Source organism: Ovis canadensis, chromosome 2 (genome assembly GCF_042477335.2).
Source record: "Ovis canadensis isolate MfBH-ARS-UI-01 breed Bighorn chromosome 2, ARS-UI_OviCan_v2, whole genome shotgun sequence".
Lineage (NCBI taxonomy): Eukaryota > Metazoa > Chordata > Mammalia > Artiodactyla > Bovidae > Ovis > Ovis canadensis.
Genome location: NC_091246.1, coordinates 241,350,398 through 241,376,222, shown reverse-complemented (window position 1 = coordinate 241,376,222; position 25,825 = coordinate 241,350,398). Strand labels below are relative to the sequence as shown.

Genomic DNA, 25,825 nt, shown 5'->3' with positions numbered 1-25,825 from the left:
AGACCGACAGTGGAGCAGACGGAGGCCCTAGCTCCGGGTGGGGGCTGGCCTCTGGGGACTGGGCCCCGTTTGGCCTGAGGGTCCCAGCACAGCAGCGGCCAGAAGAGAGCGGGGCTGAGCTCGCTCAGCCTGACACACCCGCTGGCCTCACTGAGCCGCTTCCCCAGCCACGCCTGGAGGAGGGCCTGGCTCGCTGACCTTCACCCCCCGAGTGAGAGGGTTGCCTTGCCACTGCCCATCATCAAGGTTCCCTGGCAAGCCAGAAAGTCTGGTGTCTTGGCTTTTGATTGAGGTCTTGTCAGATCACTACAGACGTTTGGCGTAGGCCGATTATCATGCTGAAGACCCAGCTGGTAAGTACAGATGTTTGTGCTTAATAAAAATGGGGGGAAAGTTATGACTTCATAAATGCAATTTGTCTGGAAGATAAAACTAGGGCTTAAGATGATAAAAGGCCATGCTGTGGGAAGTCTGGGGTGGTGGGCTTCTAGCCCAGAATGCCGGCCTAAAACTCTTATAAAACACACAGTCAGCCCCTGGGACTGAACCAGGCAGGCCCTGACACTTAACTTCACTCAGGTAAGTGACAGCTGCACCGTGAAGGCCATGCCCTCTGAGTTGTTTCTTTCTGCATAGCATGGTACACAGCAGGGGTCCCCAAGCTCCAGGATCTAATGCCTGATGACCTGGGGTGAAGCTGATGGAATAATAATGAGAAAGTCAAAGCGAAGTCGCTCAGTCGTGTCCAACTCTTTGTGACCTTGTAGACTGTAGCCTACTAGGCTCCTCTGTCCTTGGGATTCTCCAGGCAAGAATACTGGGTTGCCATTTCCTTCTCTAGGGAATCTTCCCAACTGAGGGATTGAACCTGGGTCTCCTGCATTGCAGGCAGACGCTTTACCCTCTGAACCACCAGGGAAGCCCAATAATAATAAAGTGCACAATAAATGTAATGCACTTTAATCGTCCTGAAACCATTCCCTCCCCACTCCCCTATTCATGAGAAAATTGTCTTCCACCAGACCAGTCTCTGGTGCCAAAGAGGCTGGGGACCCCCGGATATAATATGTACTTAAATATTTGTTGAATGAAGTAAATGAGTAACTAAATGGATACATGCATGGACCTTTAACAGGGAAGGTGTGGTGAAAAACATGAACTCCAGAATTTTATTCTTATATTGAAGCTTATGGTGTCACTGAACTTTTTGGCCCCAAATGGAAAAATAAACACAAATAAAACAAGCATTGGCAGTGGGAGGTGGCAACTTGTTCCCTGGGGACTGAAGTCAAGCAGAAGACACAGGCAAGTGAGGGGTCCAAGCTGCAGAGGGGGAGCCTGGCCAAAGGCGTCCAGAGAGCAGACAGCCCAAGTTCCCTGAGCAGGGACAACCCCTTGGCAGCTACAAGTCAACCATATACGGCCTTGTGGGGGTGAAATCCAAGCCACAGGTCCCATGGGCAGATCTCTCACCCCTACCCCAGTCAGATTCTGCTTTGGAGAAATGGGGTCTGTTTGACAAGGCAGCACGGGCAAGGGAATGCAGCTGCTAATGGGAAGAGGCTGACGAATACTTACCACTGGCGTCAGGGCACAGAAGGAAAAGCTAGAGGCTGCAGCCAGCCAACTGGACACTAACTCCACAGCTGTGACTCGCATCTCTTGCAACTGGCACAAGGACGTGCCACTTAAACGCTCAGGGATGTAAGGACATTCAACTTCCAGTCCTCTCCTTGGTCAGGCCCTACCCGTGTGGCCTTAGCTGAGGCCCTGCGACTCAGACGCCACGACACAGACTCCCAGCACTCTTTGGGAACACTGCTGCATCATGCAAGGGAGGACTCTTTTTCTAGAAGGGGCAGGAAAGGAAGAGAGGCCCACATGCTTCTCCCACCCTAGGAGCCAGGAAACGTCGTCGCCTGGCACGCTCCCCACTCTGCGGATGGGCTGGTCATAGCATCCGAGATGCTGTCATGGTGACGAAGTCCTCGAAGCTGAGCCGAATGCTGCCCTGCACAGCTGTGTCCTTCTCCCGGAAGGCCTCGGTCAGCACCTGCAGCTGGGTGCAGACCTGGATGAAGCGATCCAGCTGCATGGCGGGATTGGCGGAGCGTGGGCAGTAGCGGGAGACCAGGAGCTGGGTGAACTGGGGACTCAGGTTGTAGCCCATCTGGGACAGAGCTGGAGAGGAGGGGCACACAGAGCAGACACAAAAACCTGCCATGAGCACTGCCATCGACCAGCTCCACGGAGCACGGCAGTTCAGGAACGTCAAGGGGACTGGCACCCAGGCGAAAACGGGACAGATGTCCGAGATGTCAGGAGTACAGCAGGAGCTCTGGGTCCTCCCCTGAGCTGGAAGGCCCCCATTGCTTGCTCTCAAGGTCTCTACTGTCTGTTTAGTTAGGGGCCCGCAGGGTCCCAGAATGACACCAGTCTGTACATGCTCATCTCTGATTTGTCTGTATTACAGACGGAAGCCTGAGCTTCCCTGCTCCAAGCTGACAGACATCAGAGGCAGCTCAGCTGAGCCTATGAGGGCCTGCTCTGGAGTCAAGACAGCCCCTCTGCAAGTAGTTTATTAACCTTGCTAATCCTCTGTCTCACAATCTCTAAAATGGGGATAATACTTACCTTGTAGGTTCTATTAAGGATTAGAGGAGGTGATCATGCAAAGGACTTGGCATACTGCCTGGCACATAATAAACACTCAGAATAAGTGTTAAAAGTAATAAAATCATCCCATCTCCCCCAGGTGAGGCTGCAGGACAGTTCCAAGGTAGCAGCCTCCACACTGCTCCCCATATCCCCCTATCCCAGCTGGGATGCTCCCTTCCTCCTCTCTGTATAATCTACCCCCTCAGGCTACTATCTCAGCTTCCCTTTTGCCATGTGGCCCTTGGGCAAGTTTCCTAGACTAAGCCTCAGTTTTCTCATCTGTAAAAGGGTAATAATAAGAGATCCTTCATCTAAGGGTGGGGAATAAGAAACAGTACCTATCACGTGCGGAGACAGAATGATGTAACACAGGAGAAAAACTTATTCCAGTGCCTGGCCCATAGCAAAGATTCAATAAGTACTAGCTTTCCTGTGATGATATCACCCTTACAAACATCCATCACCAGATCACCACCTGACAACAGGGTAGGTGCTCAGGACAAATCTCCTTTCTCTTCCACCAGGGAGCTCCCCTCTCCCCCTGCCTCCAAGCTCCTTGGTCTGAGTAAATCCATGGCCAGGGTGATGGGCTGGGTTCTCTGGGGAGCCCTTTTGCCCTCTCAGCCGGCAGAGCTCCCCGGCCAGTTCTCATCAACCACACTAACCAACTGTCCTCTACAGTCAGACCTGGAATGAGACCTGGAGCTGTGACCTCACATCATCTTACCCAACTACGTTTAGAATACTCTGGGAAGGAAACTGCCTTCCAGCAGAGCCAACAACAGAAGCCATCTTTCTGAGCCCCTCTACAGGGCTCTTTCCATTCTGCACACTAGAAACTCAAAAGGAAAGAGCCACACAAGCCACACATACCAGCCTTAAAGTGCCCTGGGCTGCTGAGTTTCCATCCCCAAGGCTCCCTGCCAGCTGGATCTGTCTGACCCAGCGCTGCCAGGAATTTCATTGTCAGAGTCCAGCCCTGCTCATGTCCTTGCCCAGGATTTGGCTCACTGTCCAGCCAGGTCACAGACAGGGTGGGGAGGGGGCCTGTGCTGAGGGTAGCGTTTTGTAGTGCAGTTGGACACGAGGTGGTCAGAAGGCAGAGCGCATCCCCTGCTCTGTCCTAGGGAGTAAAGAGAAAGGTCCGCTGCGCCTGTGCGCCGAGTCCCCGCCAGGCCCTCACCTTGCTGCAGCTCTGTGCAGCTGATGGAGCCCGAGCAGTCCCGGTCATACTGCTGGAAGAGGTTCCTCCACTGCTGGATGAACTTCCACAGAGCGGAGAAACCGTAGACATCGATGCGGCCTGACTTGGTCTTGTCAAACATGTCTTGTGGGGGAAGAGAAAGAAGGCTTCAAAACTGAAGGCCCAGGGTCCTCAGGTACCACTCAGGCAGCCCGTCCCCCCAGGCTCGAGGAGGAGACTCCACAGAACCAAGGCCCGAGGCCCGAGGCCCAGATGCTAGTACCCAAGATGCACCCTCAGCAAGCGCTGTACCAGCCCCATCCCTGCCAGAACTGCATCGTCTCCCCAGGCTTGGTGGCTGACCCCCTCCCTGCCATCACCCACCAGGACAAGTAGTCCCATCCTGCAGAACAAGAAACCAAGCTGGCCTGTGACTCAGCCATGTCTAGAACTTGAGAAAAGATCTAAGGAAAAGAGCTCTCAGTTTAAGGGACATCTCATTGTGAAATCTTCCCTGGCTGAAAAAATTCTCCTCAGAATGGCCTTCCATTTGCCTCCCGTCAGACAGGAGGTGGCTCAACCCCAGCTCGAGCCCGTGGGGAAAGGCTAGGACTCACTTATCATCATAAGGCACGTCTCGTCATTGAATGAGGACCAGTTGGAGTTGACCAGGGCCTGCTTCAGCTCCTTGATGGAGATGTAGCCACTGTGATCAGCGTCCACTGACTGGAACCAGGAGTAAGCCTCGGGATCCACATTGGGAGGGACGCCACCTACAGGAAGGGGTGCCAACCAGGACAGTCAGATGCAGGTCTCAAGACCAATCCGCAGAAATGCTGGGAAGGCCAGCCTCGGCGCCTCCCTGGCTACAGGTTTTCCCTTCTCTGAGAGCCTTACAGGTCTGTCTGCCCCCTCCCTGGCTTCCATCTAGACAACGCCTTTCTTCTAATGGAAGAGGACCTTCTGTGTAAATGCGTTGAATTCTACTCCACAAATCCTTCAGGCTTTTCCTACAGTGCTCCAGCCACTCTTCTATTTGATTTTAAGTTTCTGAGAAACAGGGACTCGTCTGTCAGATTAGGAATCTTCTGAGAAGGGGGATCATCTCTGCCCTCCCCCCAGACTGGGGACCTAAAACTGTTTGCTGAGCACCTAACACGCATGGCCCAGAGACAAGCATCTTGAGCAGCAGGCAGCAGGGAGTTCTCTGTGGTGGGAACCAGGTCTGGTCCATCTCTGACTGCCCTGGCACCATGAGAGCTGGCATATCCTATCCGGACCTACCAGAGTGTGGGTGGCCACAGAGCTCCATCATTCCTCCCTCCCCATGGCCTCCAGAGGTCCTCATCTGGGAACTTCCCCGCGGACATCTCTGACACCTCCTCACCCCACACATCCAAAGAGCTGCCCAAAGCTGGCAGTTCCACACACAGCTATCAACTCTTCCCTGTTCCTACTGCACCTGCCCTGATGCAGACCCCTCTCACCTGACTGTGGAACAAACCCCAAATCCTAACCGAATCCCCCATATGGCAACTCTCCACCACCCAGCACTTGTAGCTGAGTAACCTTTGTAAAATCCCACTGTTCTCACCAGTTTCCCCCTCCCTCAACTCAAAACTCCTCAGAGGCGCCTCACTGCCTACAATGAAGTCCAGCGTCCCCAAAACAGCATTCCAGCCTCCCCACCACGTGGTCCACCCCTGTCTACCTGTCGGTCTGTCTCCCCACCCTTCTGTGCCAGCCTAGCTGCAGTAAGGCCCTTGCTCCTCCCCAGAGCTGCCCAGCCCTTCCGCGGAGCCCTGACCCACTGGGTTCTCTCTGCTTTGCAGCCCCTTCTCCCTCATCTCTTTGCATCCGTTTTCCATCCACACTTCAGAACTCAAAGAAAATGCTGCTCCTTCCCTAAAGCCTTTCTTCTTCCATTCCTGGACGGACCTCCTTCCTCTCTCCTTTGTACCCCTTCACTCTATAGCCCTGATCACTCTTCTGTGTACATGTTTTTCCTGACTTCTTCCAGGTTGTACTTGGAGCAACTTGTGGGCAGGATCCAAGGCTAACTCATCTCTGAATCCTCAGGGGCACGGCAGGACACAGAAGAGGGAGGTGCTCAGCCCCCGCCAGAGGCGGCTTCTGGTCAAGCCTCAGCTCTCCCGGGTGCGGCCTTGGCTAAGCTCTTAAAGTCCTCTGTGTTTCGTTTTCTTATCTGTGAAATGAGGACACAATAGCATCTACTTCATAAGGTTACTATGAAGATATAATGAATCCATGAAAGCCCTTAGGTCAGCACCTGGCACCATCTAAGTACTGTGTAACTGCTGATTATTAGTGTTGCTGTCGGGGTTCAAACGGCTTTGGGTGTCTGAGAGCTTTGTGCGTACGTCAGAAGATGCGAGAAAGGATCATTCATTTGGAAAGGTGACTGCAGGGTGGGCTGGGGGTGAGGGGAGAGGGTGGCAGATGAAAGCAGAGAAGCACAGAAGACTGTCTTGGGAAAAAGCCAGAGTACTGGTAAACCTGCTGAGTTGACTGGCCACAAAAAGGGCTCACTGGCACAAGGCAGTATCAGAGACTGCACAGAAACCACCGCCCAGGCTCCAAAGCGAGGCCGGAAGGAAAGATTTGCCTGACTGAGGGACTAGGCTGACCTCCTTGGATGGGAAATCCCGACAGGCCCCACCCTCTTTCCTAAAAAAACAGCTGCTGTGCCAGACGTGGAGGAGGCCATAGGCACGGGCGAAGTCTCTGCAATCAGCAGAGACGAGCTCAGCCTCTGGAAGCAAAGAGCTCTGATCCGTACTCGCTTGTGTGACTTTAGAGAAACCGCTCCATTTCCTCAGTACTGATTCCTCCATTTCTAAATTGGACCTACTTCCCAGGGCTTCTGTGATGACTAAGTGACATAATGGCAAAATAACATTTTTGCAAAGGGCCTGGAATGTGTGCAGTCACATTCTCACAGAGGAAGGGCTTTTAAAACTGGGTCTGAAAGGGTGACAAGAGAGTTGCAATGGGGAAAAGAAAAGCCGTATGGCAAAGGCACAGGGTGTGTTCGGAGCACTCCACGGGGTCTCGGGTTGGTGGGAGGGAGGGGTAATGGCAGGTGAGGAGCTGGAGAGGCCCTTTGGGAGTCGAGTGCCCCTAGGATCTTCCCTGTGGGCAGTGGGGGCAACTTTAAGGGCCAAACCTCTCTGGCCGAGCATGGTGCTCAACTTTTAGATCCTGGATTCAGCAGGGCTAAGATGGGCCCTCAGGTGACCCCAGGGCATGCGATGCAAGGATCATGCTTCAGAAGCACTGCTCCAGGGGTTCACGGGCGGCGCTGGCGGGGAGGTGATGGTGGCTGGAGAGAGGCAGCTGCAGAGGGTGAGCAGTTAACAGTCTGAAGCACGTTTCTCGCCTCCTCTGCAGCCCCAGAAGGTATCTCTGGCCTCAGGCCCTGGAGGAGTGAGCTTCACAGCCAGGGTTCCATTCCCCTGCTGGGACCTCATGCAGGCTCAGAAACAAAATTTTATAAGGAGGAGGAAATCCACCAGGAAGCTGCTGAGCTGAAAGCAAATAGCCAGCAGTGCCGGCTCTGACAAGATAAATGCCACTGGCTCCCAGTGTTCAGAACCCCCAAGGTCTGAGGCTCTCCCTCGGCCACCTGCCGGTCTGTACACTAAGATGCTGCAGTTCCCCTGCACTACGGCTCCCTGGAGGCCCTTCAGGGGCAGCAGAGTGGCTTCAGGCTGCCTCACTGCCGGGGCGGACTCCTCGGAACAAGTATGCTGTGAACAGGCTCACTGGATGAACTTGGGAGGGCGCAGGCGCAGGGGTCTGGGCACTCACCTTTCCTGACAGCTGGTCTGAGGCCACTCAGGAGTCCTCACTGAGCCTGAAGCCCCCACCTAAGCTTCTCCACATCCACTAAGTTGCCAAGCCCCCTCCCCAGGCCCATTTGTCCAGCAGCCCACCTTCACTGCCTCTGCTCTTTATCCTTCCCCATCTCATCTCATCACTCCCCTGCCTGCCTCGGCATTCTGCAGTGGGACAGCCCTCGTCACATCTGCTGTCACATTAAATGCTGAATACTTCTCTGCTGAGAATGTTCCAGAACGAGCCCTCTAACAGAACACTGTCTAGTAAGCCCCTCCCATGTGCCAGACACTGTGCCCAGTGTTTACCTGCAACTTCTCACTTAATCTTTATTAACGAGCCTGTGAAGCAGTGATATTTACCCATTTTACAGATGTGGCTACTGAGGCTTAGAGAGATGAAGTAATGTGGTCAGATCTGTAAGTGATCTTATCCCAAAGGCCAAGCTTTCAGCAATTAGGCAACCGTGCCTTTCTGCATATAAGCAGTCAGTCGCCCTTACACAGAAAAGGGGTTCCTTCCCACAGCAGATGGTAGTGCTGTTGTCTCCAATGACTGGCTAATCCACTCCTTCCCCCACTTCTGGCAAGAGCATGGTACATCCTCTCCACTGCCTAGGGGCTGCAGAGCCCCCTCTAATGAGAGAAATATCCACTCCCATCCTACTGATGTCAGGCTTGAACCAGGGGATAAACCTGAGTGGAAGAGACATACAGTCATTCAGAGCAGAAGCTTAGGAGGCACTGTGCATTCCTTCTAGCTCTCCTGCTCTTTCCGTCTGTCAGAGAAAGAGCATACCCCAAAAGGGGCTGTGCCTCTAGCCGAGATCCTGGAAAGAAAAGACATGTGGAGCAGAACCTCAGCAGCCAAGCCTGCAGCTGCTGACGTGTAAGCAAGAGTAAACAAGTGTGAGTGAGGAACAGAAATAAACGTTTGTTGCTGTAAGCCAGAGATTCCAGAATTGTTGTCACCACAGCAAAGCTAATTAACAGACTTCTCATTCTGCTAATGCAAGCAAAGCTAGAGACAAGATGCTGAGAAGCCAGGGAGCAGACTGCCTGTGCATTCACAAGAAGGGCACACAGGGCCCTGGATAACTCGGAACAAGGCTCAAGGCACCTGGAGTCCAAGACCCCTACTTACCTGGAGGAGGTGGTCCCTGTCCGTAAGGTCCGGCACCGTAGGAATTTGGAGGTAGTGTACCATAGGGGCCCCCTGGGGCTGCACCACCATAGGGTCCTCCTGGAGTTCCAGAAGGGAGCCCCCCAGGGTGGGGATGTCCATAGGGTCCTCCACCAGCTGGTGGTCCATAAGGCCCTCCAGGGGCAGGACCTCCTCCATATCCGCCACCAGGGGGTACCCCGCTCCCATACTGCCCTCCACTGTGGGGGGGTCCAGGGTAGTAGCTACCCGGAGGGGCTCCGGGTGCTTGTCCCCCAGCTCCTGGGCAGCCCTGCAAGAAGAGCAAGACATCAGTCAGAAGGACAAGGCCAGGAACTGGCCACGGCACAGCACTCTGCAGTTACAAAGCCCTGCCACAGCCTTTCTTTCAAATGATCCTACAGGCTGGGCTGGACTCATGATCCCATGGTTTAGATGGGGAACCTGTGGCGTCCAGAAGACATACAGCTTACCCAATCACACTGCCCATGACCTGCAGAGGCAGGGCTGGAAACCTGCTCTCCTGGCTCCCCTGGAAACCTGCCCTTCCCTGCCCACCAAGGGGCTCCACAAGGGCTGGTATCCTGACTGGTTTGCTACTTTACCCCCAGCCCCCAGGGCAGAATGGATGCTCAGTGAATATTGGCTGTATCAGTGAGCAGGCAAATGAATCGAACCGAATTCAAAATCCACACTCCATGGTACCCCCACCGCTACTTGCAGAATTCACAGCACAAACGCAATCTCCAGTAATGCCCCTGACCCTCCCAGTCACCAGTGGTGCATCTACAGCATGGATTCACCCAGAGCACGTCCCTTAATGTACTCTAGCTCATGATGCAAAAACATTTCCCCGGACTCACCCCACGGCTCTGTGAGACAGGCAGGCAAGACCCTATTCCTACAGCAATACAGGACAATGGTTAGGAGTGAAAAAGACCAGTTCAAGGTGGGGTTCTGCCATTTACTAACTGGTCCAGTGACTTAGCCTCTCTAAACCCCAATATTCTTTGCTTTAAAAGTGCCTGCCTACCAATTAGTGTGAGAATGAAATGAGGCCTATCGCATGAAGAGTTCTGACAGAGACCCTAGCACAAAGCACTCAATGCACATTAACTATTAGTATTAGCGCTCCCCTAAGGAGAAGGAAACTCAAGTCCAGAAAAATCACACAAAACCACATGGAAGGGCTGGGGCCAGAATGCAGGTCTGCTGGCTGCTAAGCCTGGGCCATGGGAACAGCAGCGCCTACATGGGAGCACTCCCACTCTTGTTCGTGTCCCCACGCCACTAGCCAGGGATCCCTGAGACTCAGAGCGTTCGGCTCCATCTCCCTAACAGGCCGGCCAAAGGCCGAGTGGAGGACAGCCAAGGCCTCTGCAGGTGGGCTGAGGTCAAGGGCACAGAGGGCAACTGGGCCCAGCTCCAAAAATTGAGGATGCTACCATCTAGACGAATCCTAGACCAACCGCCAGTAGCCTAGCCAGTGTGAACCTGGACTTTCTCTTTTAATTGTGCTTGATGGCTTCCTGGACAGTTACCTTCAAGGCTAAGGCCAAATTCACTCTTGATCTAAAGAGGGACTGCCTGCTCAAGGAAGAGAAGCTTCTTGAGGGAGGGTGGGTGGCGGGCCCTTCCCCACTCAGCATTGTGGGTGCTCTTCTGCCCTGGAAGCTGCCCAGAGCTCACAGCAAGCCTCCTTCACAGATAATGAAGCCACAGACAAATCTCAGTTCCATACTCTGCTCCCATCAGCTGACTCCATGACCATGTGCCAGTGGCTTAATCTCTCTAAGCCTGTTCTCTCACAAGCAAAATACATAATAATCCCTTTCTCACTGAATTGTTCCACAGATTACAAGAAATGTATACAGCTTTTGTTAAATTTTAGCTAAAGAACCTTTTGATAAATACAAATCTAAAAACTCACAACAGAAAGCTGCTCTGGTTGGGGGTGGCAATTCCAGAGCCTCAATCAGGCAGGCTCGCAAGCCCTCCCTTGTGAGCTTGTGAGTGAGCCCCTGCAGAACCCTCCCAGTGATTCAAAAGGCAGTTTGAAAAGCACTAATACAAGACAAACAGTTCTTACAACAGTGTCTGGCATAAATCATAGTTGCCATTGTTATATTATTATTATTACTATCAGCAAAGCCCTAAACCAGGGGCGGGGGAAGGGGAGCGGCAAGGGGTTGCAGGGGGCGCGGTGCAGTGTATAAAGGAGAGGGAAATGTTCAGAGGAGCACGGAGACTCTCTCTGCAGCATTTAACAAAGCAGCATAAGGGAAGAGATGTTTAAAATGGACACATAAGCCAGGTGCCATGGGACCAACAAAGAATGAAAAAAGGGGGATTTTCCTGGTGGTCCAGTGGTTTAGAATCCGCCTGCCAATACAAGGGACCCAGCTTCGATCCATGGTCCTGGAAGATTCCATGTGCCTCAGGGCAACTAAGCCTGTGCGGACACAACTACTGAAACCCACACGTCCTAGAGCTTGTGTTCTGCAAAAGAAGCCACCTCAGTGGGAAACCTGCGCACCACAAGGAAGAGTAGCTCCCATCATCCACAGCAAGAGAAAGCCCAGGTACAGCAACAGATACCTAGCACAACCAAAAATAAATCGATAAAATTTTTAAAAGATTCCCAATGGAGTTGGAGAGATGCACAGGGAACTTCTTCAATCCATCCCCTCCAGTTCACACACAAGAAACTAAGGCCCAGTGAGGGGAAGGGACTGGCTCAAGAAACACTGACGTGGAGGCAGACCACTCCTTGTTCACACCCTAGCCCAGCGACTCCCACTACCTCCTGCGACAGTGCTCTTTCCTTAAGCAACAGGACACAGGATTCCATGGTAGGCTCGAAGAGGGGATAGGACTCTGCAGAGGCTGCTCAAACCAAAGAACAGGCTGGACAAGAAGCCAGGGAGTTGACTGCTGCTCCCAAGAACTCCTGTGAGTGAAGCCATAAACTGTTCCTGGCTGAGGACACCTGAGGCATAGTCCTTACCTCAGGAAATGCCCCCACGACAATCAAGTGAGGGCTGTCCCAGCAGGGCTTCTGACCTTGGCGCTATCACAATCCAGGGGGCTGATGGCAACTAAACTCTTTCCTTTCTGCCCTGCATTAAAGCCCTCAGACGAACAGTTTACAAAACACTTTCACATACACACTGAAACACTACTGGCAAAATCCCACCAACAATCCTTTAACAGAAAAAAGGGAAGGTGGTAGAAGGCCTATTTTCAGAAACTGAGGTGGACAACTGTTAAAAGACTTCATTCATTCAGTAAGACTTTACAAAGCAATAATGTTGTATTAGGTTGTGCTAGACAAAACAGGGCCTGGCCTTGAGAAGCGCGGGGTAACTGTGATACAATCTGACCAGTGTCATCAGAAAAATCGACTTAAATGCTATTCAGAGGCATGAGTCGAGGAATTGGTTCCATATGTCAAATAATAAGCAATCAAAGGAACACACGCAGGCGGGGGCTCAAGGAAGGCTTCCTGGAGAAGGCAGAGTCTGGCGCACAGGAATTCTTCAAAAGGAAACTGGACATCCCAGACAGAAGCGAGAAGAAAGAAAAAGGCACAGACCTGAGGGCGAGCATGGAGTGGTCAGGGAGTGGGCCAACAACCTGGGGGCAGGCACAAGAATGCAGTGTGAACTCAGAAAGGCAGGCTCTTTCCCTGCTCCTTGTCCCAGCACCTCTCCTGCTGCGTTTCGGTTAGCTGGTGGGGGGCTGCATCTTAGAATTTCTCTCTGTCACACAACAGTGAGCTCCCTGGGGGCAGACACTGGGCCTCATTCATCATAGCACCCCAGTGTCCAGCATAGTGCCTGGCACTGGCAAGCCTCCGTAAAAACGTGAACAAATGAATATCACTCAGAAGATGTGGAGCTTTATGCCAGGGGAAACGGAGTGCCATAGGAGGGTTTCCAACAGGGAAGAAACGTGATCAGAGCCTTGTTTAGAGAACTAAGCGGCAGAGGGTGTGGAGGATGAGCTTGCGGGGGAGGAACCAGCCAAGGCTCAGGACAAGCAGAGCCTGAACCAGACAGCAGACTCAGAACAGGATGGGTTCCGGAGCTATTCCAGAGATAGACTAGACATGACTTGGCAACTAATGAGATTAAGGAAGCAATGGAAGGAGGAGTGAAGAAGGGGAAGTGTTCAGGATGACTCAGGTTTCTAGTCTGCACCATATGAAGAGAGTAAAACCAGCAGAATCCAGGCTGGCGAAGACGGTTCCCAGGGTCACTGAGTTATTAGTAAAGGTCAGAACCAGAAATGAAACAGGAGTGAGAGTCCTTGACTCCATGTTCTTTTATACTACTCCATGCCACTTACCAGCCCCTCTAAGAGGTTTTTCCAAGAGCATTTCATGCTGATAATAAACACAAGATTATAAAAAAAAAGAGAAAAAAAAAAGACAGGAAAAGTTCAGTAACCACGGTTTCCAAAACATTACAGAAAACTAACCCTTTGTTGTTGTTATCATTTTTCAGTTGCTAAGTCATGTCCAACTTTTTGTGACCCCACGGACTACAGTGCACCAGGCCTCCCTGTCCTTCACTGTCTCCTGGAGCTTGCTCAAACTCATGTCCATTGAGTCCTTTGTTGCCCTCTTTTCCTCCTGCCCTCAATCTTTCCCAGCATCAGGGTCTTTTCCAAACTAATCCTATGTCTTTACTGATTCCAAGAAAAATACATTTGATAAGTTTGTATGGAGGAAGGGAGCAATTAACATTTTATTAAGGCTCTCACAGACCCTCTGTCCTATGAGGTAAGGGCTATGATCCCCATTTCACAAATGAGAAAATTAAGGACCAGAAAGTTCAATCACGTGCCTGGAAGGACACAGCTAGAAATAGTGAAATTTAAAACAGGGTCTGCATGACTCCACCCACTCGACCCTCTTCTAAGTAAGTGTTCGCGATAAATGGGTGAGAGTCTACCACACGCCAGTGGCAGGGATTGTCCAAAATATATGTGTCAAATATAATGGGTCTCTACAGTGGGCAGGGTTGAAGGGGGAAAGGCTGGATTAGGTGATCTTTCAGAGGCTTCAAACCCAGAAATCAGGGAGACTCAGAAGAACTCTATCCTGTTTTCACTCCAGCACTTAGACCCAGTTCAAGAGCCACAGTATTCTAAGAGACCCCAGAGGCCTCCTGGTCCAACCTTTCAATCAATGATGGAATCTCTGTAGCACCACCTGGAATCTCTGCTTACATTCCTGTAAGTGGTGGGGAGCTCACACATGCAAAGTCGCTTCAGTCGTGTTCAACTCTTCACAACCCTGTGGACTGTAACCCGCCAGGCTCCTCTGTCCATGCAATTCTCCAGGCAAGGATACTGGAGCGGGTTGCCATGCCCTCCTCCAGGGGATCTTCTCAATCCAGGGATCAAACCCACATCTCCTGCATCACAGGCAGATTCTTTACCATTGAGCAATTGAGGAAGCCCCAGTGGGGAGCTCACCCCCTCTTAAATAACTCACTCAGAAAGTCCTACACTTTGCTTTGGCTCTGAGAGCTCATTCTTCTACCCTGAAGATGCTAGTAAAGCTCAGAGGTGTCAAAGGTTGGTCCATGCTGAGCCTGACGGGGAACAGTTGGCTGTGTTGCAAAGACAAACCTGTGCTCTGGAGCTACCCCCAGCCCGCTGCCGGGGGCTAGAGCCCATTCTAAGGAGTTAAACAGTCACAAGACTACAGAACGAGTGGTTTGGGCGTTCACCAGCAGAACGTCCTAAAATATTTAAAGGCTAGAAGCCTGCAGCCAATAAACAACGAGCCAAGAATTGTCCCAAGACTTCAATTACCACCTCTGTGCTGACACTCTAAAATCTTTCTCTCCAGCTTCATCTCTTGTGAGCTGCAGACCTTCATATCCAACAGCCTCCTGACGCTACATCCAAATCTGCTCCTCCCGGTGTGCCCATGGCAGGGAAGGGACATGCTGGTGCACCCCCTGAGCCCTCCGCTTTCCTCTCTGTTGCCTCAATTAGGCGCCAAGTTTCCTCACTTCTGCCTCCCAGCTCAATGTTCACCAGGCCACTGTTCTCTCACCTAGATAACTTTTTTTTGGACAGGAAAGTAGGATTTATTGGTGGGCAAGAATAAGGAAGGATCAGCGCCAAGGCTCTCAAGAATGCAGGGCACATGACCTGTCCAGAGGACCACGACTACGGGTGTATCTGACCCCACAGCTATCTGGATGAGCCACTTTTCTGCCACTATGTTTTCAAATTCATCCTCATTAAACTTCAGTAAATGCCCACTTCTTGGAGATGGGGACCTTCTGGTGGCCAGAGAACTTGAACTTGGCCCTGCGGAGGGCTTCAATCACAAGCTCCTTGTTCTACGGCTTGGTGTGGATGGACAGTATGACTTGGCCAGTGTACCTGGCCACTCTCCCCTGGCGCTTTCTAAAGGCACTGCACATAACCTGCTTGGAGTCTAGACTAGGGACAGCATGCCAGTCATGAATGTCCACTGGAAAAGGCTGCCTCCAAGGTCCCTTAGGGCAACAGGCTGTATATACCTCAGAGGAGGCTGCTGTTGGTGGCCACGGCACACGGGGCCCCCACAGTGGAAGAGCACAGTCAGCTCAACTGGCTGCAAATCACCTAGATTACTTCAGCAGCTTTGAAACTGGTCTCCCTGCTTCAACCCATCCTGAGAGTGCCCCCCGGGAACAGCTTCAAAACACAAATGGGATAAAACTCTTTAGGAGATCTCTCACAAGTCCACCCTCCTCAAAACGGAACATAAGGCCCTTTAAGATCTAGTCCTTGCTTACCTTTCTGGTCTCATTTCTTACCATTTCCCCCTCCTCTTCACTACAACTAGACTGATCTCCTTAAATTCTTCGACAATACTGGGCTCTTGTTTCCTGGCCTTTGCGAACACTATTCTCTCCGCCGGAATACTTTCTTCATGCAGCCAACTCCTACCAGATATTCAGCTTTTGGCTTAAATGTCATCTCCTTTAAAAAGCCTTCCTTCCCTCAAGACTGAGTTAGGGATCTCTCTTGTGCAGGCCTGATTCTTACTCACATTTAATACTCATCACGCTGATTCTACAATTCATGTGTCTGTATCACTGTTCCACCTGGAGTATTTACTACATGCCAAAACACCGTATCACTCACTTAACATGGATTATCTCATTTAATTTTTACAGTAACTCTTGAGGTAGGTATGCCTATGATCCCATTTATAAAAAGGGGGATACCAAGCCTCAGACTTTGGTGGGAAATATCTGCAAGGAAATGGCAGTGGAGGGGTTTGAAGCCAAATTTCTCTGGTCTCAGAGACCAAGCTCTTATGTGCTGAAATCCATTAGGTTGGCTCCCTTGACACGACCAAAGGGTACTTGAGTTTTATCCAGTCCATGCTTGAGGACCCCCCAGGCAGGAGGCAGTGGAAAGTTACAGGAATTCTGATTCCTAACAGGAGGCTGGAATCCTCCAGGGCTACATACTGAGTGGAGGACAGGCAGTACTAATTTTTTGGATGCTTTCAAACAACCCACTTCCTTTCTTGCAACACAGTGGACCAGGAGTTGGATAGGAGGAACAAAGGTATGGTGAGGGAAGAGCATTTCTTCTTCTCCTTGAGGCACATTTCTCTCTGTGCTCCTTCTCACTGTCTCACTGAGCCTAAGGCCAGGCAGCACGGCATGACGACAGCGATCACAGAAGCAAGAGCGACGCCACCACCCGCCAGCACACACTACACATTAGCAATGCACCAGGTTGCCTACAGGCTTTACCACATTTCATCCTCTTTTCAGCCCTATGAAGTATTATTCCTCCCTCTTTACAAGTAAGGAAACTGAGACTCAGAGTCCTTAGATGATTTGTCCAAAGGGGTATAAATATTAAATAGCAGAATTAGGATTCTAGCCCAATTCGGTCTAACCTGGAAGTTCAGGCTCCTAATTTCTGTCACTGCTTCTAGGATGCATACCAATGATCTCCAAAAGCTTATTAAAATGCAGACGCTTGGGCCTTTTCTGGGTACAGCACAGGTCTGAGGTGGAAATCTAATCCGTGCTTTTTTAACAACCTCCTAGGGGATTCTGAGGCAGACCACCCACCGAGAAACAATGCATCATGGCAATGTTTTCCCAAACTATATTCCTCAAGAATAATATTGGTGTCACCAAAAAAACGACCAGACTCAAAACAGGGGAGGAGGAGTTTTCCATGGTTAAGTAAGTTTAAGAAACACTGCATATTCCGTCCCTCTCTAGCAAATATACAATGTTTATTAACAAATTAAGAATTCTGAGATGCTTTGTGATGAAAAACGTACTATATTTAACAAACTTATTTACCCATACTTCCTTATTAGCAATACTTATTAACACCTCACAAGCCTCAGCAAATGGAACCAAGCTTGGTTATACTTCCTCCTAACCTCAGCCCCAGTGGGCCTCTCTTTCCTACCTCTGCCAAGTATGCAACAAAAGTTCTAAGTTCTAGCATAGATGCTCCCTCACTTGCTATGTGCAACCATGGGCAAGCCACTTAACCTCTTTGGGCTCTTTCCAGAGTTATAAGTTGAATCAATTATTCCTGCAAGCCTTCTTATAGTGCCTTCACGACGGAGAATATGGATGTCCAAATACTGTGTACAGGGCTGCACTGCCAAAGAGGGCTCTTGCCGCATCTTTTGGTATGTGATTACACACAGCGCTTAGTAATAGCCCATGTGACCCTGTTTGCCAATTTTTCCTGTGTGGGTTTTATCTCCTAAATTAGTGTGATCTTGGGCAACTCAGGAGCCCTCTCTGGGCTTCAGTTTCCTCCTTTTAAAATGAAGGAACCTGGCACTTCTCAGGTGGTCCACCAGTTAGGACTCAGCACTCCCAACGCAGCGGGCCCAGGTTCCATCCTTGGTTGGGGAACTTGATCCCACATGCTGGAACTAAGACCTGAGGCAGCCAAATAAACGACATTTTAAAGTAAATTAATAAAACGAAGGAACTCTTTTGAGGGCTCTTCCAGCACTGACCTAGGAATCTAGGAAAAATCAAAATACTAAAAGGTAACACCCGTTACACTCTTATTTGTACCACAGGTTTTAAGAGCATCACTTCATTATTCTTCATAACAGCTCTATGAAATAGACCCTATTATATGGCCCTATTTTACCGAGAAGGAAACTTCAACTCAGAAAGGCAAAAATACCCTGTTTAAGGGCTCTAAACTAAGTGATGGAGCCAAGATGTGAACCTTCCTCTGACACCAAACTGCACTTGATCACTCAACCATTCTGTCATCCAACAACGTATTCTGGCCACACAATCACCTTGCTGTGGCATTCTTGGCTGGATCAAGGTGCGCTGGGGAAGAGGCATTTGCTGACAGCTCCGGATTCTGCTGCCTAACGACTTCAAATAAATTCCATGTCTTCTTGGGTTTTACTTTTTCTATGAGTGAAACGAAGGTACTGGACTAAATCAGTGGCCAGACAAGCTCACTTGTGCAGTCTGCTAAAACCACAGATTCTCCTGATTATTCAGATGCAGTACGTCAGAGGTGTATTTTTATCGACTCCCCAAAAGATACCGACAGAACCAGTGCTCTAAACGTTCTGCTGTCGTTGCTGACCCCGCTTACGGGCCCCGGTGGAGTCCTGGGAGAGTTGTAGGGCCCAGGCCAAGCGCAGTCTGACTCTGGGGTCCAAGAGCCCCAAATCTTCCCATGCGCAACGTCAAAGGGGGCGCGACACGACCTCCCAGACGTGCATGCCTACGTGACGTGAGCCAGGCGCGACCGACCATCTCTTTTCCCTTCTCTCCTGCGCAACCTCGCGGAAGACAACCTCAGCGTGGGAAAAGGCGCGGAGGAGGCGGGGAGAAAGCGAACCAGCGGGGTCCGGGCAGGACTTAGCGAGGGCCCTACTCGAATTCGCCCGCCCCTCACACTCACCTGCCCGTAAGGATAGCTGGCCATGGCGACTCTGACGTCACACGTCCGCGAGGGGCGGAGCTTCCAGGCGTCAAACCTGCCTCCTTCTGGGCCTGGGGGCGGGCCCTATTCTAATTGGATGTATGAGACTGTCCATCCTGGACGCATGGGTTGACGGAACTGACGCTCTAGGGCGGGGGTTTGGTGCCTCCTAGAGAGGTGGGCTCCCGTCTATGGGGTCGCATAGAGTCGGACACGACTGAGGCGACTTAGCAGCAGCAGTAGCAGCAGAGAGAGGCCAGCGGAGCTAAGGGTCAGGAGACCGATTCCGGAAAACTTGATTGTTATCCTGGCGCAGCTCTTCCTCCCTTTCTTGCTCTAGAGTAGGTCCCGGGGCTGGTCGGCCTGGGTATTTAGAGAGAAACTTGGGTAGGGTGTTGCAGCAGTGGCCATGTTTTAACCTGGCAAAAAGGACGCATGAAAGTGGCGTAGTTGCTGTCCTCAGTCCAAGTTTCCACCAGGGGAAGGCCAAGGCGGTTACCCTGACAACGGGGCACAGAGGCATCCTGGGAAGGACAGAGGCTAGGGCTAGAAGTACTTCGTTCTAACGTCAGGACACCATATGTCAGTAACTTGGAGTGGGATCTATGGTATTTGGACAGGAAAATTCCAAGCCGTCAGAATGGGAGGGAAATTGGATCGTCTGAGGTCTCTTCGGGCTTTACTTTCACCACCAAACACATCCACAGCTGAGCCTTGTTTCTACTTTGGCCCAGCCTTTTCATTCGTTCAGGCTCTCCTGATGGCTTAAAGGGTTAAGAATCTGCCTGCAATGCAGGAGACACGGGTTCGACCCCTGGGTAAGAAAATGTGTACCCATTCCAATATTCCCTTGGACAGAGGAGCCTTGTGGGCTACAGTCCTTCGGGTTGCAAAGAGTCCAATAGGACTGAGCAACACTTTCATTTCTTCTGGAGTTATTTCTCCTCTCTTCCCCAGTAGGATACTGGACATCTATCTGCCTGGGGGCTTATCTTTCGGTATCCTATCTTTTTGCTTTTTCATACTGTTCATGGGGTTCTTGAGGCAGAAATACTGAAGTGATTGCCATTCCCTTCTCCAGTCGACCATGTTTTGTCAGAACGCTCCACTGTGACCCGTCTGCTTTGGATGGCCCTGCATGGTATGGCTCATAGTTTCATTGAGTTACATAAGGCTAACTTGTTTCATAAATGGAGAAATAGGTCCAATGACCTGCCCTAGTTCACTATGGCTTAGGGGCAGAGTGTAGCCTAGAACTGGGGTCAATGGATACCCCAGGTCTCATCAGGGAAGGGTTGAGGACTGATCCCCAATGTAAGTAAGATCCTGGTTATTAAGAGATGTCAACTACAAGTTGGCACTTGCCAAGAGCTTTTGCCAGCAACTGAAATGCACCAACAAGGGCCCTTGCTGTCTGCCTGTGCTGCAGCAGCTGCTGACCTTCAACACTCCCCAAAGGGAATTCAGAGTGGAGAGAGAGGCACTCTGTGCTCCAGGGAAACTGATGAAACAGGTCTTTAGACAGTTAGATATTTTCAGGAACTGATTTTATGATGCCAATCCTTACATCTCCTCATATCTAGAAAGGCGCTAAATCCCTCGATGGTGACATCAGTTCCTCTTGATTAGCAGAAAATCTTTTGTGAAGTAAGCTCATGAGTGCATTGAACTCCCCCTTTACCACAATCTTACGTATTGACCTCTCCCCACTGCCTCTTGGGAGCAGTCTTTCAGAGCTATCTGAGGTGCTCTCTCCTAGGCTGCAGTCCTCATTTTGCCCCCAAATAAAACTTGACTCGCGACTCTAAACATTTTTTTAGTTGACAAAGACCTCACAGTCATATATTTGCTTCTTTGTGGTTTAGACTCTCCACTTGTTTGCATGCTTATTTGATTAATTTGTTAGTTCTGTATGGCACAGCTTGTGTCTGATTTTGCTTGTCATTGTATCTCCAGAACCTGTATTTTTAAAAATAATTAATAGTGTTACGAGGTGGTGTCACTTTTGGCCATCTAGCCATTGTCACCTGCAACTTGGCATTTGCCATCTATCTCTACAAAGGATCAAACTATGAGCCACTGTTGCTGCTGACCTTCAACACCGCCTGAAAGGATTTAAATGTGGAGATTCGGAATGAGGCATTCTGTGCTCTGGGGAAAACTGGCAGAATAGGTCTTCAGTTAGGTATTTTCAGGAGACAGTGTTAAGAGCCCCATTCTTGCATTGCCTCGTACCTATAAAAGAACTAAAATCCTCCATGGTGACATCTGCCTCTCATCACTGGCAGACATGTTCTGCAAAAAATAGGGGCTTGATTACATGTATTCCCCTTTCACCAAAATCACATATATACTGACCTGCCTCCTACCACTTCCGAGCAGTTTCTCAGAAATATCTGAAATGCTTTTTCCCAGACTATTGTCCTCATTTTGCCCCAAATAAAACAACTCACAGCGCTCATGTTTTGCCTTTTTTTTTCAGTCGACAGCCAGCACTTCCCAAAATCACAGTGCTGATCATGCTCCTAGCCCCCTGGAGAAAGTACAATGGCTTTCTTCATCTACATGTACAAAATAAGGTCCAACCTCTTCATTGCAGCGCTCTAGACCCTTCACAATCTGACCCAGCCTCACCTTTACATCTTATGTCTTACAGCCCCCGTTTGTCTGCTGTTGTATGTTCAGTTCCACCATTCAGCCCCCTTTCTTTGGAATGGGGAATCTTGATTCTACCACTTTCTAACTCTATGACCTCAGGCAGGTCATTTAATTTCTGAGTCTCAGTTTCCTCTGCTGTCAGAAACGAGTATATAAAGAGATCTGAAATAATGAGTTTATGGCACCTATTCATGCCCAGACTTGTGTTCAGACAAGACTTGTGTTCAGACCAGTCCTTTCACCCAACCAGCAGCCCTCCCAAGTCCAGTCCTTCAAAGCTCAGTTCCAGAGACTTCCCTGGTGGTCCAGTGGTTAAGAATCTACCTTCCGATGCAGGAGACACAGGTTCTATCCCTGGTCGAGAAACTAAGGTCCCCCACACCCCGTGGGGTAACTAAGCCAGTGTGCAGCAACTACTGAGCCTGCATGCCACAACTAAGACCTGACACAGTTAATTAAATAGGTAAGTTTTTTTTAAAAACAACAACTCAGTTCCAATGCCATCCTTCACGTAACCCACATCCCCACCAGCTCCAGAGTTACCCGCTTGCCTGCCTCCCTTTGCCCTTGGTGCTGTCACTGTGCTGTATTCAGCCTTCCTGCTTCAGAGTTCTCTTTGATAATTTTCCCCAAACTCATTCCTCCCCTTCATCTCTGAAAATCCACCCAGTCTCTCAGGCCTGAAACCGAGGATCACTCTTGTGCGACCTCTGTTTCTCCACACGCCCTCCCACTTCCATGTGCTGTAGCTCAAAAATAGACCAAGTTGGCACGTTCACCCTGGACCATGACCATAGCTTCCTGATCAACGTCCCTGCTTTCACTCCTTCCCCCACACTCTGTTTTTCACAGGGCAGCCAGAATGATTGTCTTAAATGTAAATAAGATCATGTCATTCCTAGGCTTAAACTTCTCCAGAGGCTTCCAATAACTCTTACAGGAACATCTGTAACTGTACTCATCCTGATAGCGTTTATGGCCCTCTGTAGCGAAGACCCTGCCTGTGTCTTCAGCCCCTCTTCCCACCACTGTGGTCCTCAGGTCACTCCCAACTGTGCTGGCTTGGTCTCCACCCCTGGAACGTACCAAGCTCATTCGCACCTCTAGATTTTGGATTAGCAGTTCCGTCTGCCTGGAATGGTCTTCCACTGGCTCTTCGCTGGCTAGCTTCTCCTTGCCATCTGGGTCTCAGTTCAAATCTCACTTTGGGTGGTGGGGGTGGGGACACTGACCCCAGATCTAAAGTAGCACTGGGGCTTCTCTTGTGGTCCTGTGGTTAAGACTCTGCCTGCCAATGCAGGGGACATGGGTTCGATTCCCCAGCCTGGGAAGATACCACGTGCTGTGGAGGAACTAAGCCCGTGCGCCATAACTGCTGAGCCCGCCCTCCAGAGCCCAGGAGCCACAACTGAAGCCCACGTGCCTTGAAGCTGTGCTCCGCAACAGAAGCCCCAGCAATGAGAAGCCTGCACACCCCAACTGGAGAGCAGCCCCCAACTCACTGCAACTAGAGAAAGCCCGCTTACAGCAATGAAGACCCAGCATAGCCAATAAATAGATAAATCTTAAAGTAACAGTGCCCCCCACACCCATTCTAGTCATCTATAATACCACTATGTCTTATTTTCTCATAACACTTGGCACTACTTGAGTTGTCCTCTGTAAAGTTTACATGTATACTGCAGGAGTGTCCTTTTCCTTATCCACTCTTCTATCCCCAGTGCCTAAATAGTGCCTGGGATGAGTTCAATGACTATTAATAGTTATCAGTAGTAGTAGTATCCTGTACTGAATGCTTGCTACATGTCAAACTTTGTGCTAAGTACAATATATTGCCTCAATTTTCACCACAATCCTTTGACATACTGTTACCCTTTTATAATGAGGAGCTGAGGCTGACAGGAGCTAAGTTACTTCCCAACTATCAAAAGGAAATGGAGAAGGCAGATTTGAAGCCAGGTCCGCAAATTAACTCATCAGTACTTAGTAGTTAGTTGGTCTTCATTGCCTTTGTAAATTGCCACCCTTTGCCTTTGCCACCGCCCCCTACATGTGCAGTCCAAAACAATTAGTAGAGTCGAACTGCAAAATCTCCCAAAGAAGGAAGCCCTGCAGTCTGGGCTGAAGGTGAAGGGAGAGAGAATAGTGACACCTGGCCTGCAAACTGGGGCAGTGTGAGATGCACTAATTTTGTTCCACAAGCATAACAACCTGTTGCACTCCCACCACTTGTCAGGCTGTGGTCTAGGTGCTGAGGATTAGCTATGAGAATTTCGCACCCCAGCTCCCTCTGCCCAGCAAAGGGCTCATAGGAGGACGTTCTATTGGATGTCTGTGCTATCTGGGGGCAAGGGTATCCAAATCATCCCTCAGGCAGTTGGAGACCAGCCAAAGCCAAGTCCAGGGCTACGCCTCTGAGGACCTGCAGCAGGCCCAGGTGCGTTTATTTTGGAGAGGGCTGGGTAAAATGGAGGTCAGGAGCTTCCAAAGACTGGAAAACAATCAACTCGTTTCCAAAACCTCAGCTACCTGAGGCAGACGGAGGTGGGTGGAGAAGTTCCTGTTTTTGTTTCAGCTTTAGCCAAAGGGGGAAACTTGGATTCCAGCCCTTTTTTGGAGCACAGAGTACTTTCCTAAGTTCATGGAAGCCCCATGATTGACCCATGAGAGGTGAGGCAGAGCTTGGTAATGGAAGGACCATTCACGAAAATATCACCACCCCTGGAGACATGTCATTCCCTCTAGGCATCCTGGTTCAGCACCAAGCTCCAGTATTGCTTACTGAGAAGGAATACCAATACCCACTTAATTATTATGGAATTAATTCTCTTTGATTCTGACTAGATCCAGTTCCAGAATTTAAATTCCAGTTGCATGCCTTGGAGCAGAGGGTGATTTGTAGCTTTCCACAGAACCAACAGGAAAATGAGAACAGCAGGCACGGGAATTTAGCCACACACCCCTTTCATTATGAGATCATACGGAGGCTACATTGATACGTCCTATTCCCACAAACTATTCAGGACAATGCAAAAAGATTTAGTCTTGGAGCGGGTTAATGGACCACATGTGAAGAGTCTAAACAGACTCTGTTAAATTCGGGTGTCAATGGAAAATATTATGACAGAAAAGATTTCAGTTCCAGAAGACATCAGATTTGGGGATTTTTCTCTGCAGAATAAACAGGCAGCAGCCTTTTCTCCCTCTCACTCAAATTTGAGAGGGGTTCTCAAATTAAGGATTCCCTGTTATGCAAACCTGACTCGACGCAGCCTCGTATGAAACCCTGGCTTCCCGTTGCCTCCCTCCCTCCATCACACTCCCCATTCCAACCACACACCCTGTCTCTCATCACTCAGTGTGCTGCCCCAGTCATCTCTGGACCTTGGCACACGACGTTCCCTCTGCCTACATCGATCTGTCTAGACAGGGTTAGGTCTCTCAGCTCTGTGCTCCCCTGGTGCCTGGTACTGCCCCATCACCCCATGTTATTGCAGCTATTTGTTTAACTCTGCTGCCCCCACCCAGACACTGTGGGGGCGCGGCCCTATCTGTCTAGGTTGCCTCTGAATCCCCAGAGCCTGATACTCTTCCCGGCACAAAATAGAAAGTGGAAATGGACTCATCAATTGCCAATCCGAATGACCTGTGTGTTGCCTTCAAAACCTGAAATAAATACACTAAGAAATGAAGACAGGCAGGAATGTGAGCAAGCTCCCTGGAGGAAGGGGAAGGTGCACGCTGCTCCTGCTTTTCCCTAAAAGCTTACCCAGCTCCTGCTGCTGCTGTTGCTGCTGCTGCTGCTGCTAAGTCGCTTCAGTCATGTCCGACTCTGTGCGACCCCATAGATGGCAGCCCACCAGGCTCCCCTGACCCTGGGATCCTCCAGGCAAGAACACTAGAGTGGAATGCCATTTCCTTCTCCAATGCATGAAAGTGAAAAGTGAAAGTGAAGTCACTCAGTCGTGTCCGACTCAAAGCGACCCCATGGACTGCAGCCTACCAGGCTCCTCCGTCCATGGGATTTTCCAGGCAAGAGTACTAGAGTGGGTTGCCAGTGCCTTTTCCATACCCAGCTCCTACTTATGAGCAAAATCCATGATTTTTTTTTTTTTTTTTTTTTTGCTGACCACAGTAACAGAAGAGACTATAAAATTCAGCTTCCCATCTGGTTCTTCATGGTCCAAGAAAATACAGCAATGTCCAACTCCAGGGAGACAAGCACTCAAATCATGAAAGCTTAAACCTAGCCTGTTGTAGGATCCCCTGAAGAGTAGAATGAATTTGACTCGAGGAGAAAAGAGAAGAAAGCATCATTTACTCTGTAAGGATCGATTC

At 50.2% G+C, this 25,825-nt stretch overlaps 1 protein-coding gene and 1 pseudogene across 1 annotated transcript; both read right to left on the bottom strand.

Moving 5' to 3' along the window:
* Positions 1–1,141: 1,141 nt before the first annotated feature.
* On the bottom strand, positions 1,142–19,306 carry PEF1 (penta-EF-hand domain containing 1). Its single transcript, XM_069574788.1, has 5 exons — positions 18,809–19,306; positions 8,843–9,152; positions 4,459–4,614; positions 3,842–3,985; positions 1,142–2,181 (listed from the first exon to the last, which is right to left on the bottom strand). The coding sequence occupies exons 1-5, from the start codon at positions 18,830–18,832 to the stop codon at positions 1,952–1,954; spliced, it is 864 nt and encodes a 287-aa protein (XP_069430889.1). The 5' UTR covers positions 18,833–19,306; the 3' UTR covers positions 1,142–1,951.
* On the bottom strand, positions 15,368–15,488 carry LOC138434876 (small nucleolar RNA SNORA70; annotated as a pseudogene).
* Positions 19,307–25,825: the final 6,519 nt, after the last annotated feature.